The sequence below is a fragment of the Panicum virgatum genome, chromosome 9K (assembly GCF_016808335.1).
Source record: "Panicum virgatum strain AP13 chromosome 9K, P.virgatum_v5, whole genome shotgun sequence".
Taxonomy (NCBI): Eukaryota; Viridiplantae; Streptophyta; class Magnoliopsida; order Poales; family Poaceae; genus Panicum; species Panicum virgatum.
The window spans coordinates 60160578-60180235 of record NC_053144.1 but is presented as its reverse complement, the minus strand read 5'-3'; the positions used below and the strand labels follow the sequence as shown (position 1 = coordinate 60180235).

The 19658-nt window shown below is 52.3% G+C and overlaps 3 protein-coding genes across 3 annotated transcripts; 1 reads left to right on the top strand and 2 right to left on the bottom strand.

Moving 5' to 3' along the window:
• Window positions 1-6085: 6085 nt before the first annotated feature.
• LOC120652935 (eukaryotic translation initiation factor NCBP-like) lies at window positions 6086-10173 on the bottom strand. The gene is made up of 6 exons (XM_039930885.1): window positions 9874-10173; window positions 9608-9700; window positions 9419-9523; window positions 9243-9320; window positions 6663-6782; window positions 6086-6584 (listed from the first exon to the last, which is right to left on the bottom strand). The coding sequence occupies exons 1-6, from the start codon at window positions 10030-10032 to the stop codon at window positions 6453-6455; spliced, it is 687 nt and encodes a 228-aa protein (XP_039786819.1). The 5' UTR covers window positions 10033-10173; the 3' UTR covers window positions 6086-6452.
• An 850-nt stretch (window positions 10174-11023) lies between these two features.
• Window positions 11024-12935, top strand: LOC120652934. The gene is made up of 2 exons (XM_039930884.1): window positions 11024-11875; window positions 12021-12935. Exons 1-2 carry the CDS (start codon window positions 11261-11263, stop codon window positions 12105-12107), a joined length of 702 nt encoding a protein of 233 aa, XP_039786818.1. The 5' UTR covers window positions 11024-11260; the 3' UTR covers window positions 12108-12935.
• Window positions 12936-16388: 3453 nt separating this feature from the next.
• On the bottom strand, window positions 16389-18881 carry LOC120648190 (G-type lectin S-receptor-like serine/threonine-protein kinase At2g19130). Its single transcript, XM_039924927.1, has one exon. It carries the CDS (start codon window positions 18879-18881, stop codon window positions 16467-16469), a length of 2415 nt encoding a protein of 804 aa, XP_039780861.1. The 3' UTR covers window positions 16389-16466.
• Window positions 18882-19658: the final 777 nt, after the last annotated feature.

Here is a 19658-nt window from a genome sequence, read left to right as displayed (position 1 = left end):
ATCGAGTTTAAAGATAATATTAAGCACGTCCGAGGTGAGTGATTGGCGAGGCTTCAGTAGTTGAGCTTAGGCCTATTGGACTTCCAAGGCAAACACTCCGGAAAATATTTAAAAATTATTATAACTGAAAAAGGAGGAAAATTTTAGTCAAAAAATGAGTTCGAGGTCCACGTGATGAGCTCCGAGAAGCTTCCCCTTCATCCTCCCCGCCGTCTTCCCCATCGTCCATCGACTCTGGGATCAGCAAGCACCCTGTTCGGCTGGGATATAAGCCACGGCTGATCACTGTAGCGGCTGTTTTTTTGTGAGGGATATCCCCGTAGCAGCATATATCCTGTAGTGGATGATTACTGTAGTAGATACTTCACGTGGAAACTTGCTTACTCATAGGCACACCTACTGTGCCGGCCTACATAGCTACAGTGCACTGTAGCTACATGCTACAGTACCGCCCAGCGCTGGCTCATCAGCGAACGGAAGTGGACGACAGCAACAAGGCATCGCTGCTGCTCTACGCGCCGGAGCAGCTGACGAGCCAGTGCCAAGGGGCTGAGCATCTCGCTGCGAGGGCGGCGGACTGGCCCTGTCGTCGTCCCCTGCTGCGGTGGTGACGGCGGGCGCCTTCTTCTCGGCGCTGGCGTCGTCGGAAGCCGGGAGCGACAGCTGGCTGCTGTTCGTGGTGGCGTCGGACATCCTGCAGCCGGTGCTGAACCAGCTGAGCCGCGTGCGGTTCGACTGAGCGAGCTTGCTGTTAGCGACCTGTACTATACTTAGTTAGCACGTTCTTTGCCTCTCCTTAAGTGTAGCTATTGTTAGTTATCTAGCTGACCTGATGTACATGTATAAGAGGCGTAAGCTCTGATCAATACAACTTGAGTTGTCTGCATTCTTTCTATTCAGCTCTTACATGGTATCAGCCGTTCCACGATCCTAACTCTCCGCTGCCTCAACCTCCCACCCCGACGTCATGAGCTCATCCTCGTCCTCATCGTCGGCGGCCTCCGACAACTCCGACGCCGAGTCTGGCCTTCCCCACACACTCCGCGTCCAAACCGAACCTGCCACACCGGCGGTCGTCCACGGCATCAACATCCTCAACCGCGTGCCCATCGTCCTCGACTTCAACGACGCCAACTACGTCGCCTGGGCGCGCGCCTTCTCCGCCATCTTTGGCCAGTTCGGACTCCGCGACCACGTCGACGGCTCCACCGCCAAGGGCGACAGCGACTGGGTGCAGAATGACTGCGCCATCGTCTCGTGGTTCTACAACCGCATCTCCCCCGAGCTTCTCTCCATGGTCTCGGAAGACACCGACACCGCCTACTCCATATGGCGCGGCGTCCGCACCCTCTTCCGCGACAACAAGGACACTCGCGCCGTCTACCTCGGCGCCGAGTTCCGCAACTTCTACCAAGGTGATCTCAACGTCCTCGACTACTGCTCTCGCATGAAGGTCATGGCCGATCGCCTCGCCGGTCTCGGGGCCCCGGTGAATGACAAAGATCTCATCTACAACATCGTCCGCGGCCTCAACCCTCGTCTCCACCACGCGATCCCCCACATCACACTTCGCCGCCGTCTACCGTCGTTCCTCAAGACGCGATCCATGCTGCAGCTCGAGGAGCATCGCATCAACGAATCGGAGAAGTTGCAGGCTGCGGCGGCGCTTGTCGCTCACGCCGCGAACGCCGGCACGTCCTCGTCCACGGCGCCCACCGCAACACCGTCCACTGCCCATCTTCAGTCCGCGGCGGCCTTCATCGCGAATGCCGCACCCGGTGTTCATACACCGCAAGGCGCCCCGGTCAACGGCGCACCGGCCAAACCGCCCGCAACCACGCCTGCATCCTCCAACGGCGGACGTCCTCCGTCGAACTCCTTCTCCAACAAAAAGAAGAAGAAGAAGAAGGGCCCTGCATCCACCACGGCGCCGCCACCAGGCTTCTGGCCCACACTGAACCCATGGACGGGTATGGTGCAGGCTTGGCCATTCACATCCTCGCCGAACGCTCCTTCGCCGACGCCTGGCGTCCTAGGCATGCGCCCTTCCTCCGCGGCTCCGCAGGCCCATGTCGCCGGTGCGTCTTCCCAGCTGGACCCGCAGCTGCTCGCCACACTGAACAACATATCACTCCAGCAGCCCCAGTCCACAGGAGATTGGTTCCTCGACACTGGCGCCTCATCCCATATGTCGCAAGGCTCCGGTAACATCTCTTCTCTTCTTCCTAACTCCTCCTCCACTCGAATCATTGTTGGTAATGGCACCTCCTTACCCATTACACACACTGGTTCATCTTCTATCCCTACTCACTCATATCCGCTCTCCCTGCACAATGTTCTTGTCTCTCCATCACTCATTAAAAACCTCATCTCAGTTCGGGCTCTTACTCGTGACAATCCCATTACAATTGAATTTGACAATTCTGGTTTCTCTATCAAGGATCGCGTCACCAAGGCGGTACTTCTCCGCAGTGATAGCGCCGGTGATCTCTACCCCCTCCACCCGACGAAATCATCCAACTCCACACACTGCCTCGCCACCGTCTCTGCAGATCTCTGGCATCAGCGGCTCGGTCATCCCGGCAAGGAGTCATTCCGTCGCCTTCTTCAAACTTTTCAATTCACTTGTAATAAGGAATTGTCACACACTTGTCATGCTTGTCGCATCGGCAAACCTGTGCGCTTACCATTTGCTCCTTCTCAGCACAAAACTACTGAAGCTTTTGAATTAATTCATTGTGACGTTTGGACGTCACCTGCTTCCAGTTTCACTGGCTATCGTTATTATCTTGTGCTCCTGGATGACTTCACGCATTTTGTCTGGACATTCCCTTTGCGCCACAAGTCTGAAGTAGCAGCAAAGATCATTTCATTCCATGCTTACGTTCGCACACAGTTCGCCCGTCCCATTCGCGCGTTCCAGACCGACAATGGTCATGAGTTTGATAACTCAGCTCTGCGCAAATTCTACTCCGACAATGGCATCCTTCTACGTCTTTCTTGCCCATACACTTCCCAACAGAATGGGAAAGCTGAGCGCATCCTCCGTACTCTGAACGACGGCGTTCGTGCACTCCTCCTTCATGCCGCGATGCCACCGCTATTCTGGGTTGAAGCGCTTCAGACATCTACTTTTCTTCTGAACCGAAAACCATGCAAGCCTCGCTCCATGGCCACCCCTTTCTCCCTGCTCTTCAACACAGAACCCGACTATGCATCCCTTCGCGTCTTCGGGTGTCTGTGCTACCCAAACACTGAATCCACCAGCCCTAACAAGCTTTCACCACGTTCAGTGGCTTGTGTTTTCATTGGTTATTCGCAGGATCATCATGGCTATCGATGCTACAACCTGACGACGCGGAAAGTCCTGACATCACGCCACGTTCACTTCGACGAGGCTGTTTCCCTACCGCTCAGGTCCCGCGATGTCGTCACCAACAACCTGCGCCTACGATCCATGGCAACCAGATCTCTCTGATGATGTGGTCCCGCCGCCGCAGATCCCGGATCCACCGTCTCCGCGATCACCGCAAGCTCCGTCTCTGCGATCACCGCGTGTCCACCCAGAACCGGGCACGCCGCGCAGACCGGACGCCACCTGCGGCTCCCCACAGGCCACGACTTCGTCAGCACCCACGTCTTCCATGGCCCCACGACGCGGATCTCACTCCCCGCCGATCCCGCCAGCATTGCCATCCGCAACAACAGCCGCGCCTACACTCGCGGACACCCGTGCACCGCACCCCATGGTGACCAGGGCGCGCGTGGGGACGTTCAAGCCGAACCCACGCTACGCCGCCGCTGCAACCACGACGACTACTGCAGCCACGACTCCATCGCCAATCCCACGAACAGTCAATCAGGCACTACAAGACGCCAACTGGCGACAGGCAATGCAGTCCGAGTTCGATGCTCTACTCGCCAACAAAACATGGGAGCTCGTTCAGCGACCTCCTGGTGCACATGTCGTCAGCGGCAAATGGATCTTCCGCCACAAGTTCAAGGAAGATGGCAGCTTTGATCGGTACAAGGCGCGATGGGTGGTGCGCGGGTTCACCCAGCGCGCAGGAGTTGATTACGGCGAGACATACTGTCCCGTCGTGAAACCGGCAACGGTGCGCACGGTACTCACGCTGGCTGCTCAACGCCGCTGGCCTGTACATCAACTCGATGTCAACAACGCCTTCCTTCATGGCGTCCTCGACGAACAAGTCTATGCTCGCCAGCCCGCCGGCTTCGTCGACTCATCAGCTCCAACATCGGTGTGTCGCCTCTCCAAGAGCCTCTATGGCTTGAAGCAGGCGCCCAGGGCGTGGTACATGCGGCTCGCCACATTCCTCGGCACGATGGGATTCAAGCCCACTCGATCCGACAGCTCACTCTTCGTCCTTCGGAGCGGCAAGGAGTCGGTGTATCTTCTTCTCTACGTCGACGACATCGTGCTCACTGCATCGTCCAACGACATCCTGCGCCGCGTCATCAGCACCATCAATGGCGAGTTCGCCCTCAAGGACATGGGCCCGGTCCACTACTTCCTCGGCATCCAGGTTCAGCGCAACGACGATGGCTTCTTCCTTCAACAGCAACAGTACGCCATCGACCTCCTTGAACGAGCTAGCATGACTGAATGCCGCCCCTGCGACACGCCGATCGACACCAACGGCAAGCTCTCCAGCGACTCTGGCTCGCCACTTAACACAGCGGATGCCTTGGACTACCGCAGTCTGGTCGGTGCTCTTCAATACCTAACGATGACACGGCCAGACTTGCAGTACGCCGTGCAGCAGGCTTGTCTGTTCATGCACGCTCCAACGACGATGCATCAAGCTCTCGTGAAGCGCATACTTCGCTATGTCCGTGGCACCACAGCACTTGGTCTACATCTGCGGCGCTCCGACCACAACGATCTCGTCGCCTACTCCGATGCGGACTGGGCCGGGTGCCCGGACACAAGACGATCTACTTCAGGATTCTGTGTGTTCATGGGTGACGCCATGATCTCGTGGTCATCAAAAAGGCAGACGACGGTCTCTCGTTCAAGCGCCGAGGCTGAATACCGAGGCGTCGCCAACGCCGTGGCCTAGTGCACCTGGCTCCGGCAACTGCTAGGCGAACTGGACAGTCCCCTCACGAAGGCCACCATCATCTTCTGCGACAATGTCTCCGCCTGCTACATGAGCTCCAATCCAGTGCACCACAAACGCACAAAACACATTGAGCTTGATGTGCACTTCGTCCGCGAGAAGGTCGCAGTCGGACAATGCAAAGTTATACATGTACCAACAGCACAGCAGTACGCCGACGTCATGACTAAGGGTCTACCGACGGCAATCTTCAAGGAGTTCCGAACCAGTTTGTGCGTCTCCGGCAACGACGCTCATACTGCGGGGGGTGTTAGCGACCTGTACTATACTTAGTTAGCACGTTCTTTGGCTCTCCTTAAGTGTAGCTATTGTTAGTTATCTAGCTGACCTGATGTACATGTATAAGAGGCGTAAGCCCTAATCAATACAACTTGAGTTGTCTGCATTCTTTCTATTCAGCTCTTACACTTGCCACTGCCGCCGGCCATGTCTACGGACTACGGGCCTCCACAAACGGAAGGCCTAGTCCGGCGTGGTCCTCAGATTGAATCGCTACCTTCAGGGTCTGACGATTGAGCAGACAGTATCCTGATCGGGTGGACGGTAATTGAAATACCGTCCACCCCTGGCCTGGGTGGCTGCGTGCCGTTGGACTCCTCCCCATCCCCGCCAAGCTCGGTGCAGTCGTCGCACTCGCTCACCGGCGGCAACACTGCAAAAGGAGACGGCCGACACGGGATGCTGTGATGGCCACTAGCGCGGTCCTCAGGGCAAGAAGGCGCTCGTATTCTACACAGTCAACCACGGATCAACTAGCTACGGCAACACGCATCGATTCCAGAATGAGCCGAAACGACAAACAGAACACGAACTCAGCACAGAAGCTTTATCAAAAAAAAAGAGCACAAGAATGAAACTGTAAAACTGAGCAACAAAAATGGAACACAGCACAAATCCTAGATCATTAAAACTGGGTTAAATCTAACAAGAAAGATAGCCAATTGTTCAGTAAATCCCTTTTTTAATAAATAAATCCGTTTTTCAATCCCCATGCCAAACTAACATAAGGCCAACATCCCACGTGACTAAATGATGATATAGTTAAACTACTCAACCAGATTCTAGGCGGCAGCAACGTACAGATGCGAACCTTAAATATTCGCTTCAACGAGCTTCGAAAAACATTAGACTGCATGCTTGGTAAATAAAGGATGGTTGAGCATTATAGTGTATTGCGTTTGACTAGTACATGGCATAATAAGCCGCATGCTTGGTACATAGAGTCTACTTTCTTCAGAACTGATGTTGAAAAGTCAAGCACCGGAGATCACAGTGAAATAGTTCCAAAGCAGGCGAGAATCATGGAGCTTATCCTCTCAGCCATGTGTTCCTGTAGGATGAGTTGTCGCGTCGCGAAGCATCATGTGGTTTGTACTCCATCAAATAGCTGTGTGGCAGCTTAAGGTGTCTCTTGATTGAATCCCTTAAAGTCATCACAGCCTGCACGACACAAGAACACGAGTGAGTTGTCTTAACATCATATCTATGGACTATGGAGCAACAAGTGCAGTTACAAACCTGGTGGTCAGATGCGTTCCGATTCCAAACACTTAAAATGTCTTCATTAAAACGGACACTGAGCACAACACCACAAACATCATCACTATATTCAAGTTGGTCGCCTACTAGCACCAGCACCTGGAGATTATAAATGCATCGGAAAACAGAATTATTTGAACCATCAACAACAACAACAACAACATAGCCTTTTTTCCCAAGCAAGTTGGGGTAGGCTAGAGATGAAACCCGAAAGAAATAAGTTCAAAGTTCAGTCACATTGATAGCTAGTCTCCAAGCGCTCCTATCCAAAGCTATCTCTTTAGAGATATTCCAATCCTTAAGGTCTCTCTTAACCGACTCATCCCACGTCAGTTTAGGTCTACCTCTACCCCTCTTTACATTATCGACCCGCTCAAGAACCCCATTACACACCGGCGCCTCAGGAGGCCTTCGTTGGACATGTCCAAACCATCTCAGCCGATGCTGGATAAGTTTCTCCTCAATTGGTGCCACCCCGACCCTATCCCGAATAACTTCGTTCCGGACTCTATCCCTCCTTGTGTGCCCGCAAAACCACCGCAACATCCGCATCTCTGCTACACTCAGTTGCTGGACATGTCGCCTTTTTGTAGGCCAATTATTTGAACCATCATACAGCCTAAATTAGTTTACCCCATAAAACACTTTTTTACAGAGTCATGCATCAAGCTTGAGGCATAGGGAAAACTCTACAGTGAAATTATGAATGAATGATTGTGAGAATGGGGATTTGATGCTTAGCAGCCATGACATGAAACAACAGTATCATTATAAGCCTATACAGAACTGAAGTTGTATGAATGGATCATCAAGCTGGGAACAACACGAAAAGAAAGCCTGCTATGCTATTTCATTTAATCCAACCTCTAGTATAGATAGTAGCACCCGTATTTTTCATGGGCAAAATAAGTCATTTCCTATTCTCTTCGAAAACATGGGATCACGCAATGTCTACAACTCTAGCAGTCAAGATAACACTAAGGATCAAGGAATACGATAAGAATACTTGATGCCACACACAAATTGTGTGTTTACATTAGTGGACATGCAGCAAATAGAAGCCACCGATGTCTTTAGTCTTTACTCTCTTCAATATGAGTGTAAGACAAGGCATAAGAGTGCTGCATCAGCTGGGTACCCTATCTGGGTTTCACATCTAGCCCCTCTCAATTCCGTCAAATACCAATCTATTGAACACAAATGTACCAAAAAAAAAAAGACACTCAATAGATCACACCAAATCTAGAAGCAACCAGATGTTTATAAGAACAAGGAGAAACATAACAAAAAAGGCCAATAGATTGTTCCATGTTAGTATTCTTGGTTCTTGGCTAATTGATAAGAATGCTCTATCTTTAACTGTACATTAAGTGGTCAAAACCTCAGAAAAAGAATTGGGAAAAACAAATATCAATGTCAGAATCAACCATTGAAGCAAAAACGTAGAGGGCAAAATTAAGTAATCTGTTGGGAGTGTTCCATTGCCAGTTCAAGCAACAACCCTCTAGATACTATCCACATGTTAGTCCTTTTAAAAAAATCAATAAAAGTTAGCACAGCAGAAACAAAGGAAACATCTGCATAATAGTGATTGGGAAACATACATCATGCCAAACAAGTGAACAACCAGGAACATCATGGCTACCAATCTACATGTTTTCAGCACCTCGCATTAATTCCGTGCTAGCAATTTCATTACAGGAACAACCAGGAATATCATTGCCAGTTCGCTCCTTGGAAGCATGAACAACGACATTTGACATTCATTTCACAAATGGTTGCTGGTAAGGAAATGAAACCGTAGTCACAAATGCGCAATACTGTTGTCAAATCATAAGTAAGTCCAAATCAAAGTTCAGAGTAAAGAAATTCAGGCAAAGTAGACATGTATATCAATCAAATGAGTTTAAAACAAAAGGCATAATAAAGAAAACTGGCTCGGTACAACCATGCAAATATAGCTTGCAAGAAAGATCAAATATAATAAAATGTAGGGAAACAAGCAACCAACAGCTGCTGCGCAATTCGCTTGTTGCCAACACATTTATGAATTAGTTTCAAGTCGTTCAACACTAAAACAATTGCTTATTTGGTTTCAGAACATCCATCATGGGATCAACTGGCCATCCCACTATATTAGTGGCATGACCCTGCCCACATTTCCTATCTGCATTGTGGTCATGAGAAACAGCTACAAACATATTCCATTATGTAAACCAAAAGGGGGGATTAGAACCAGATGATCTTAACTAGCTTACATGACAAAAGTATGTCACCATGGCATTCCATATGGCCACAATGCCAATCAAAGCATCATGATACAGAGGATGATGGATGTTACCACAATGGACTAACTCATAATAATATGACATCATTCTGCATACCGTATCAAACAAGCCTATTTGACTACGTATAGTCCTTGATGCGGGGTTCAGGTAATGGATATTTGACTACGCATAGTCCATAATAAGTATATTGGAGTTTAACCAAAATATGATCTACCCTGCCATCAAACAATCTCCTGAAAACACATACATAGACAGGTCTAGGCCCGCTTACCAAATCCTCCCAGAAACGGCCTGAAACAGCCTTCTTGAACCTAATTATCCACTTGCCACCATTCTGATTCGCAGGGTCCTAGCCAACAAAAAAAAAACATTAAACACTAGCAGCATGGACAGACATACAGCGTGCAGACACAATTATGATGAACAACACCAAGTTCTGAGTAATACCTCCCAAAGTGGCCGGATGCCATCCTTGAAGAGATGAAGATCAGTGGGGCTCGGCAGAGAAGACGGGCGCGCGAGGTGACAGTAGCAAACCCAGAACGATTCGACCTGCAAGCATTCAAAAGGAAACAGCAATCAGATGCACTGAAATAAGGGATAACCTACAACAACAAAACCATCCGAGAGACATACAGTGCTGAAATCGATGATCTTCTTGATGTTGTCCTCGTACGACTGCGACCTCGCCCCAGGCGTCCGGCGCGTGTACCAGAGAACCAGCTTGCGCTGCAGACACAGAGCCGAAAATCACAGGTCACGTCCACTGACCACTTCTACAATCTCACATATCAATCTAGCCCGCACTGAAATCCCCCTTTTCGAACAGAAATCTGGGGATGAGAGATAAAAGGGATGGTCTGGCTGAGGCATGCAGCAGATCTAGCGGCGGCGGATCATACCCTAAGGGGGTGGAGGCCGGCCTTGAGGTCGCGGTTGCGGCGCTCGGTCTCCTCCGAATCTGCCTCGTCCTCCTCGGCGGCGGGCGCGTCTTCCTTGCGCGCTTGCGGCAGCTGCTGCTCCTCCTGTTCGGCCTCCTTCTTCTCTACCGCCGGCTCCATGGCGCGCCCTTCTCCGGCGATTTGGTCGGCTGGGTGTAGTGGTGTTGGTCAGAACTCAACTCAGCAGCAGGAAGGGTCGAGAAAGAGAGAGAAACGCGGAAGGCAGAACGGAACGGGGAAGGAAGCTGCCAGCACCAGAAATGTGTAGGTTTTCGGCCCTTTTAATTTTGGCCTTTGGGCCTTCAGGATGAGCCGTGTGGGTCTTGAAGGCCTTTCTTGGTGGGCCGTGCAAATGTCGTGAAGAAAAACAACCGAAAATTGGTAGTAGGAAGTAAAATATACTCCCTATAAATAATCGGAAGTAAAATACTCGCTCCGTAGCATGATCTTCGATTAATTTTGTGATGAAAAGGAAACTCATTTGATGCGGCACTCCTCAAAGTGTTGCGAAACATCAAGGTGTAAAGCAAGTTATTTCTGGAAAATACCCTACTCACAAATCGCAAATCTTTATCATTTTCAAAGAGTCAGAATTGAAATATGTTTTGATTTCTAAAATGGAATCGCGTGTATTTAGTTGTGTTGAAGCTTGAAGCTTCAAATGACGTGTTGCAACTCATCACTTATCCCTTCTCTAGGTAAAGTCTGCAATAAGCCAGCGGAAATCTATTTTTGCAAGAAAAAGGCTGCCGCTTTAAGTGTATTAGCGGCTAATTATTGTCTAGTAAGCTACAGCTATATATTAGGATATTGATATTGCCATGTGCAGCTCCATATTTGTGATGGTATATATTCATGTCTAGAGAAAATAATCGGGCATGTCCATATTAGTGGATGTTTTGCAAATATTCGGGAGAAATTTGGATGTATGACGTTGTATTCAGGTTTTCCTTACCGTAGATTGGGGTTTACCGTATATCACGTCAACACAGATATCTTCTCTACATAGTATCTGTTTATTTTCCATCCCTAATCTCGATTCCTGCACACCCCCGTTTGACAGTTCCCAAGCCGAATAAAACGGCGTTCGAGGGAACAAGAAAGACCAGACCAGAGCACACGTACGCTCGCCCGTTACGCCCACCACCCCTCACCTATTTTCCGTTCCGTCCCCCCTGCTTCTGGTAAAGCCCTGGCCCCAAACCCCGCATTCACCTCGCCAAACTTTCCCCTCTTCCTCCGCCCGCACTTCCACCGCCGCTCCTCGCAGATGCCCCAGTAGGCTCCAAAAATCCAAAACCACCCCTCCCCCACGCTCCCATCCACCCCCGGGGCAGCGCCCGGCTCCATGACGACCCGATCCGGCGGCGACCACCACGGCAACGCGGCGCCCTGGTACCCGCCGCAGCGCCGCCCGCACTACGGGTACGGCGGCGGGTCCGCCTCCTTCCGCGGCTGCTGCTGCTGCATCTTCCTGCTGCTCACCTTCCTAGCGCTCCTCGCCCTCGCGGTCGCGCTCGTCGTCGTGCTCGTGGTGAAGCCCCGCAAGCCGCAGTTCGACCTCAACCAGGTGTCCGTGCAGTACCTCCTCGTGACCCCGCCGACGTCCCCCGCGGCGGCCCCGGCCGGCGTGCCCGGCGCCGCCTACCTCTCCCTCAACATCACGCTGCTCTTCACCGCCGTGAACCCCAACAAGGTGGGCATCCGGTACGGCGCCACGGCCTTCGACGTCATGTACCACGGGGTGCCGCTCGGGGTGGCGGCGGTGCCCGGGTTCGAGCAGCCCGCGCACAGCACGCGCCTGCTCCAGACCCGCGTCATCGTCGACCGCTTCAACGTGCTCCAGGCCGACGCCCAGGATCTCGTCCGCGACGCCGCGATCCGCGACAGCGTCGAGCTCCGCATCACCGGGGACGTCGGCGCCAAGATCCTCGTGCTCGGCTTCTCCTCCCCGAAGGTCCAGGTAGGAATCGACGCGCCACCCACACCTGCCCCACCCCCAACATCAGCAACTTCGTTCGCTTTCCCCACAAGCGTTTGATGCGTGAGTTTCGAGCCTCTCTAAGCGGCGGAGCTGACGTGATGTGTGAACCGACCTCTACCTGCAGGTGTCGGTGGATTGCGCGATCGCCATCAGTCCGAGGAGCCAGTCGCTGAAATACAAGCAGTGCGGCGTGGACGGGCTAAGCGTGTAGTCCGCCGCCGTCGACGTCGCCGGAGCAGCAGAAGCAGGAGCTGTATTCCAATGGAGATAGAAAAATTGGAGGGATCTGTGCGTCGATTCTAATCTCCCTAATCTTTGGGTTTTGATTTCCTTCCTGTGCGTGGGGGGTAAATTTTGAGCTCTCTTACCTTAGAGGAGGTCGCTGATTCTGTGAATTACCACTGGTTGCAATTAGTAGTATCAGTATTACCATGGTTATACATTCATCGATCGCCATGAGTAAATTTGCTTAGGAGCTAAGGGAAGTGGGTGTGAAAAGGTGCGAGGAAGCGCGCAGAATCCCGTCGCTTTTGTTGCTCTCCTCCTCATGCTTCCGCCTCGCGTGTGTGATTGTTTCGTTTTTCGGGGTTGGTGGGTCTGCGCTGTCTGCCATGGCCTCGTCTGGTTAACCTGGCATTTCTGGCTCACTTCAGCCCGTAGTGGAGCCGGGCATGAGAGGAGTTTGGCCGGAGGCAGTAGGCACCAGCGTGGGTGGTTGGTTTCTCGCTTTCATGGTGGTGGTGGTGGTGGTGGTGGTGGGATCAAACCGGCAAAGGTTTACTGGAAGTTACCACTAGCATCATTGCATGGTGGGGCGAAACGGAACGGGAACGTGGGTGGTGGAATTTAGGCTTTGTAAATGTGGACTCCCAAGTCTCCAGAGCGTGGAAGAACCTGTGGATCTTCGGGTGTAGTAGGGTGTGGCCTGACTTGTGTCGTCTACTCATCCCCGAGGCAGGTCGGGTACTTGGTGTATAAAATGTTAGCTACTGACTTCAAATCTCAGTTGGCACATGGCATGGTGTGTTCATTTTTTTTCCTGGTGAGTTTACAAGAGATTTGCTGTCACCAGTGTCTTGGTTTATTGATTCGCACGTTATGATGCGTGGCTGTACAAAAATTATTCTGGGCTTGAATCCGTTTACACAAACATGTTAATTTTTGGAATAAAAAATATAAATACGGATATAAAAGCATCTCCAGTAGATTACTAAAAATACTAAAAATGATTACTGGAGATGAGTAATCTGCTAGTTACTGGAACGCACGTTCTCCAAAAAAAAGAATCTCGCATGCATGAAGTATTAAATGGAGTCTATTTGCAAAAACTCTTCAGGAATGAGTGTAACTTTTCGTGCCGAATCTAATGACTGTAATTAATCGATGATTGGTTACAGTGATGCTACAGTAACCATCATCTAATCATGTGGTCAAAGACCTCATTAGATTCGTCAGAGTTTCTAGCGCAGGAGTTCTGGAGTTAATTTTGTAAATTGTCTTTGTTTGACACCTCTAATAGATGGTCAAACCTCGTTCTAGATTCCTATAACACCAAACCAAACAGGGCCACAGATGTTCTAAGAGCATCTCAAAGAGTTCTCAATCTTCCTTTCTCATCCTTGTTTTTTTTAAAAAAGGAAAAAACACTCTCTAATAGTTTCCTATTCAAGTTTCCCATCTTTTAACAATTGACAAATTGACTTCTCTTATACGTGCTTCCGTGTTTCCAGTCCGCCTTTTTTTTCCCGTCGCCCTCTTCTTCCCGCTGTCTCTCCACGACTCCTACCATGCTCCGCACCCTCCCTGCCGTGCTGAAACCCATCCTGCATGTCCCCGTGGGTGCCCAGCTGCCGCCATGATCTCACAGGAACAGACCTCTGCCGCAGCATTCTTCCCGGCGAGATTCCGACGCTACGATGCATCCCCGACGCAAGTTAGAGATAAAACGGAAACCCTCGTCGTCCTCTTTCTTTTCCCCTAAATTTCAAGTCCTCTCGTGCCCTAAATCATCGACAATTTGACTTTTAAAAAGCTACTGTCCGCCAGCCATGAAAATTTCTCGTGAAATTATCCTTGTGGGCCATAACTTCTCATTTTTTGGAGTAAAAATAAGAAACTATTGGAGATGAACTCTTTTTTGCCTCCATATACCTATTTAGGGAGTTGACAAACAATAAGTTTTGAGAAGAAAATATTAGGAGCTTTTGGAGATGCTCTGCATTTGCAATGTTGAACGGTTATATATGAATTGTCTTTTTCCCATATAATTGTCTTTAGTATCTCCCCGTCTTAGAAGAAAATAAGTCACTTGTTCTGATTCGGATAGATCAGTTGCTACTAGCACATCTTTCTTCTTTATCATGGCAAGCGTTTGCTTAAACGGTTACGAATTCTTCTTTTTTTCGTAGGATTGTTACTTGTTCTCATAGGTACGGTCTACTGGCACTTGTTGTGATTCGGATGATCAGTTGCTACTCTACTGGCACTTTTTTTGCCTTCTTTCCCTTTCGCAACTTGCTAGTTGCTGTGGACTTCTCACCCGTTTAGATTTTAGATTGAAACGCACACTGCTTGACTAAACCAACTCAGGTCGCTGCACTTCTAATCCGTTGATTCGGGCCAAATGTTACGGGGTCTTACTCTTGAGCAAATGCGGCGGCCCATCGTGATCGTGAACGTATCCATGTACCAGCTTTGTTTGCTTGGTTTGACATTTTGGCTTTTATTTTGGTATATAGCGACCATCGTTCTTGACCTAACAAGGACTAACGAACGGCTACCGTAACCTCGCTGTTTCCCACGTCGCTGGACCTGGACATGCTACCGCAATCGTCGCGTTTGGCCTGTGATCTCGTGGATTTTCTGGCCCAGCTCTCAGTGTTTCGCTGCAACCTGTCCGTTTCGCACTTGGTGGTCGGAGCTTGGAAGTTAGAGCGCGAACAAGAACAAACTGCGGGCACTGGGGAATCACGTGGCGCAGTCGGTAGAGAGGAGGAGCCACGCACAGCCACGCGCAGAGACATTTCTGGGAAACCCACTGGTGCAGCCGTGCAAGAGCTGGGAATTGGATCGGCACTTCCGATGAGCTCTTCAGGCCCGTTTGGTACTTGGTGGTGCGCAGGATTTCATTGCTCTCTGTTGTCTGCAGAGAATCCAATATTTCCTGTCACTCCCCTCTGCGTGTGAGACGAGGGGATCAGGAGACTGGAGAGTGCAAGAGTATTGGATTAAGCAAAGGAAACACGCCCAAGTCCCTGCCGGTTTGATCCCCGCAAGGCCACAAATCACTTTTAGCAGAACCAGGCAAAATCCGTCAGGAATCGGACGAAGTCGAGAAAGAAAAGAAAAGACACCGGACACTTTGTCTTGTGGGATGTTGCTAAAATAATAACAAGAAGGTTTCGTGCAATTTTTATGTTTACACAAGCGCATTTTATGCCTTTTCTATTAATTTTTTTCCGAACGCCAACAACTTTCTATATCAAGTTTTGAGGGCTAAGATAAAAAAAAAACACTACAGCAGACCCGTTATTTGACAGGCCTTCAATATCGCTCCTCCACACTTCATTCATACGATCTTTAGAGAGCTCTTTATTATAAATAAAACCAAGAGTCATTGCTGAAGCTGGAGCAAATTTGAAGGTCTCTAAAAAATTAAGGCAACCTTCATTTAGCATTTGAAGGGTCAATGTGTGAGCTTCAGCTCTTCCGAAAGGCTATTGAGTATTGAGTCTACGGCAACTTCATCAAATCTCTTTGAATTACATTTACAGGAACAGGATGTGTAGGTTCGTTCACAGGAAGGGGGTGCGTGCGTCTACATCAGTCACAGATCAAATGCACTGTTTGTAACAAAAGGCTAGTCATGTACAGCTCATGGGGGCTAACTTTAAGAAAGAAGCATTCTTTTCCGGGATTTCTTCTCGCTGGTGCTGAGGCAAATCCGAAGTGTCGCGGTCCTCCCATTTCTTCTCCTTTTCCTCTTCTACATCAACGCTATTTCTACTATTTGCAAAGCAAAAGTAGTGTATGGCCTAAAGATGGTCCCATTGTGGTCTTGGTTTAATGAAGTAGTAATATGGCTCCTCTGGCCATGCCGGCTTCTTTTTTTTTGAGATTACATAGTACAACTCAAATACTCACGGCACACGCATACCACCACAGGTGCCTCGCTGTCGACGGGAACATCGCCTACCACTTAATGCACAACGCCGTTAAATCTCATAATATTTGCTCCCATAGGAAATCGAATCCAGGATCTCAGAAGCTACTGAGGCTCTTGTAACCACTAGGTTGCAGGCCTCCTTGTACTGTCATCTTTGGCGACATGGAGTATTGCAGGTGTATCCGTGTAGGACATATATGTGTGGCTTTTTCGGAGATCTCGGCGCGACGTCGTTGCCTTGTTGGCTAGCACAAGCTGAACTATCAACAAAGTTTGCAAGAAAATTAAAGGGGCTCACTGTCAACAAATAGGAACATCAATCGAAATCATCAAATCTACAGCACTGCATCTTCTTCTACAACTCGATCACCGTCACCGGTCGACAAAAAGTGGAAGTAAGTGAGCTCAGCAAGGATCCGTTAAGAACGTACACGAATCCTCCACGCACAGCTGCTCCAGGTACCTCGGCAGCGGCGCGGTGCCCGGGTGGAGCGACCCCTCGAGGACCTGCACCACCTGCCCCATGGTCGGCCTCAGCGCCTCGTCCTGCTGTATGCACCAGCACGCGACGTTGCACGCCCGCCCGAGCTCCTCCACGTCCGCGTCCCCCGCCAGCCGCTCGTCCAGCAGCGCCAGGACCTGCCCCTCCCGGACCTTGGTCGCCGCCCAGAGCGGGAAGTAGCAGCCGCCGCCGCCGCGCCGCCCGGGCCCCGCGGCGTCCCGGTTCCTCCGCCCGGAGACGAGCTCCAGGATCACCATCCCGTAGCTGTACACGTCGGCCTTGGCCGTGATGGGCAGGCCCAGGATCCACTCCGGCGCCAGGTACCCCACCGTGCCGCGCGCGGTCGTCAGCGCCCGGCTGGAGTCGCGCGCGATGAGCTTGGCCATGCCGAAGTCCGCCACCTTGGGGACCAGCCCGGCGTCCAGGAGGATGTTCTCCGGCTTCACGTCGCAGTGCACGATCCGCTCCTGGCACCGCTCGTGGAGGTAGGCCAGCCCGCGCGCGACGCCGGCCATGATCCCGAACCTGGCGCGCCAGTCCAGCACCCGGGAGCTCTGGCCCGACTCCGACAGCACGGAGGCCAGGGAGCCGTTGGGCATGTAGTCGTAGACCAGGAGCCGCTCGCGGGTCGCGGCGCAGAACCCGCGGAGGCGGACGAGGTTGACGTGCTGGATCGTGCCCAGCGTCCGGACCTCGGCGCGGAACTGCTTCTCCCCTTGCGCGGACCCCTCCAGCCGTTTCACGGCTATCGCGGTGTGGTCGGGGAGCGCCCCCTTGTACACGGAGCCGAAGCTGCCCGACCCCAGCTTATGGGAGTAGTTCTTGGTGCACCGTGCCAGGTAACCGTGGCTGAACACGAGGAGTGACCCGTCGTGGCGCACGGTTTGCTCACGGCATCGAACCCAGGCGAGGGCGAAGAACAGGCAGAGTAGCGCGACAGCAATGACACACGACGCGCCCAGGATGGCAGCGCGACCATTCGTTGACGCGCCCTGGTTCGCCGCGGCGAGGTCGGCGGCGGCGACCCTGAGGAACAGAGTAGAAGCCCCAGCATCGCCGTCGGCGAGTTGTTGGGCGTTCCGCAGATCACCGCCCCACACCAGGCAGCCGCCTCCGTAAGCGTAAGCGGTGCAAGAGCAATTGCGCAAGCACGCCGATGCACAGTCCCCGGAGCTGCCGGCGTCAGCCACCACGGAATAGCCGCTCGGCAGCCGGACGTTTTGCACCGGGATGAACCCATCGGTCGATGACGCGTTGCCGCTGCACTGCAAGGTCGTCTTCCTCGCGCAGCCGGCGCTCCAGAGTTGGGCGGCGCATTCCTCCGGCGACGCGGGCTCGAACCCCTGCAGGCACCGGCAGTACTGCGAGCTGGCCACGTCGCAGAGGCCGAACGGCCCGCAGGCGGAGTACACGTCGCACAGCGACGTCGGGGTCGCCCAGTGCAGCAGCCACTGCCCGGACTCGTTGGACCAGTCGAACATGGTGAGCTGGCCGTGGGGGCTCATCACCAGCCGCGAGACGGTCGACGGGTCGTTGACCCGGAACGAGTAGCTCACCTCCTCGCTGCTGTTGACGAAGACGAACGTGTACTTGGCCGACATGCCCATCTCCGGGATGGGGGCGAAGTACTGCCCGTTCCAGGCGCCGACGTAGTGGCAGACGGCCGTGCCGTTCCACAGGAACGCGTACTGGCCCGACCCGTGCGGGTCCACCCGGTCCGTGTACAGCCCCGTCGACGGGTCGGCGGCGCTCCGCCACGACCGGAGCGCCTGGTACGCGCCGGTGCGCTTGTTCAGCCCCACCCAGCCGCCCGGCACGAGCGTGTCCGTCGGGTGGTCGAAGCTCTGCCAGATGACCGCCGACGAGTTGCCGCCGCGCCGGCCACGCAGGACCAAGTTCCCCGTGTCAAGGAGCACCGCCACGGCCGTGTCGTCGTCGTCGCGCGAGCCTGCTGGCGAATTGGACGACCAGATTGCCTTCCTGGGCCTGTTTCCCGTTCGGAGGAGGAGCAGGTTGCCGTCCTGAGCCACGGTTAGCTCCGCGAACGCCGGATCGGCGACCGGGGAGTCCCTGTTCAGCACCCAGATGACGGTTCGCCCCGGGATTCGCTTGTACCATATGCCGACGTAGTAGTTGGAGCCCCCGCCGGCCGGGGAGAAGAAGCCCAGCTCGAACTTGCCTCCCGCCGAGACCAGCGTCCGGTTCCCGGCGAGAGACTCCCCCACGGAGAGCGTGTCGCTCGCCGCGGCAGATGAGCACGGCCACCGGGGCAGGCACGGGAGCAAGAGAAGCAGAGCGAGGTGACGCCATAAACACATATGCCCACGCGGCAGTACCGACAGCAAAAAGAAATTGATGCTGTACTGGTGGTAATGTTTACCCTAAACTTTGCTCCATTTCGCTCGTATTTATGCGGGCACGCTGGACAAAGTTGCTGGGCAGTTTATCCAAACGCGGCGCACGGACACGGTCAAGTAATCGGCGCTGTCCTTGTTGGTTTTGTTATACCTGGTAGACGGTCGAGATTGGCGGGGCATGGCCCCTGGGGTCTGGAGCGCACGCTGGGGATGACCAGATCACCAGAGACTAGTCGTGGCGCGCGCGCACGGGCCTGCAATGTTTTCATTGCGGCGGCCCTGGTTGTACGTATCTGGAGTTCTAGACAACCCCGAGCCCTGCTTGCAGCGTCGTCGAAGACGGGCAGCAAGCAAAGGAATTGAGAATGGTCTGGCACGCCCAGCTAAGAATTCGTGACTTCAGTGGAGGACTGGAGGTACGCTGCTGTCTGTCTTCTCCCGTAGTAAGAAAATGATGATAAACTCCAGCATCTGCAACCTGTTGCCAATTATTCTGAAAACATTTCCAATCTCAAACTTCAAGGCCGAGCAAGCAGCAAAAAAACGGTCATACGCTGATTATGACTTTTTATTTGACGTATGTGTTTGTTCTAAATAGCTGCCTACAACTAAGTTTAGGCGCATTTAAACTCTTTACCTCTTAATTGAAAGACAGAGCTCATGTCCAGTTGGTTCAAAAAAGAATTTAGGCGCGTTTATGAAGAGAGTTCGCCGTAGCTCCATTTTATAGGGTGCTAG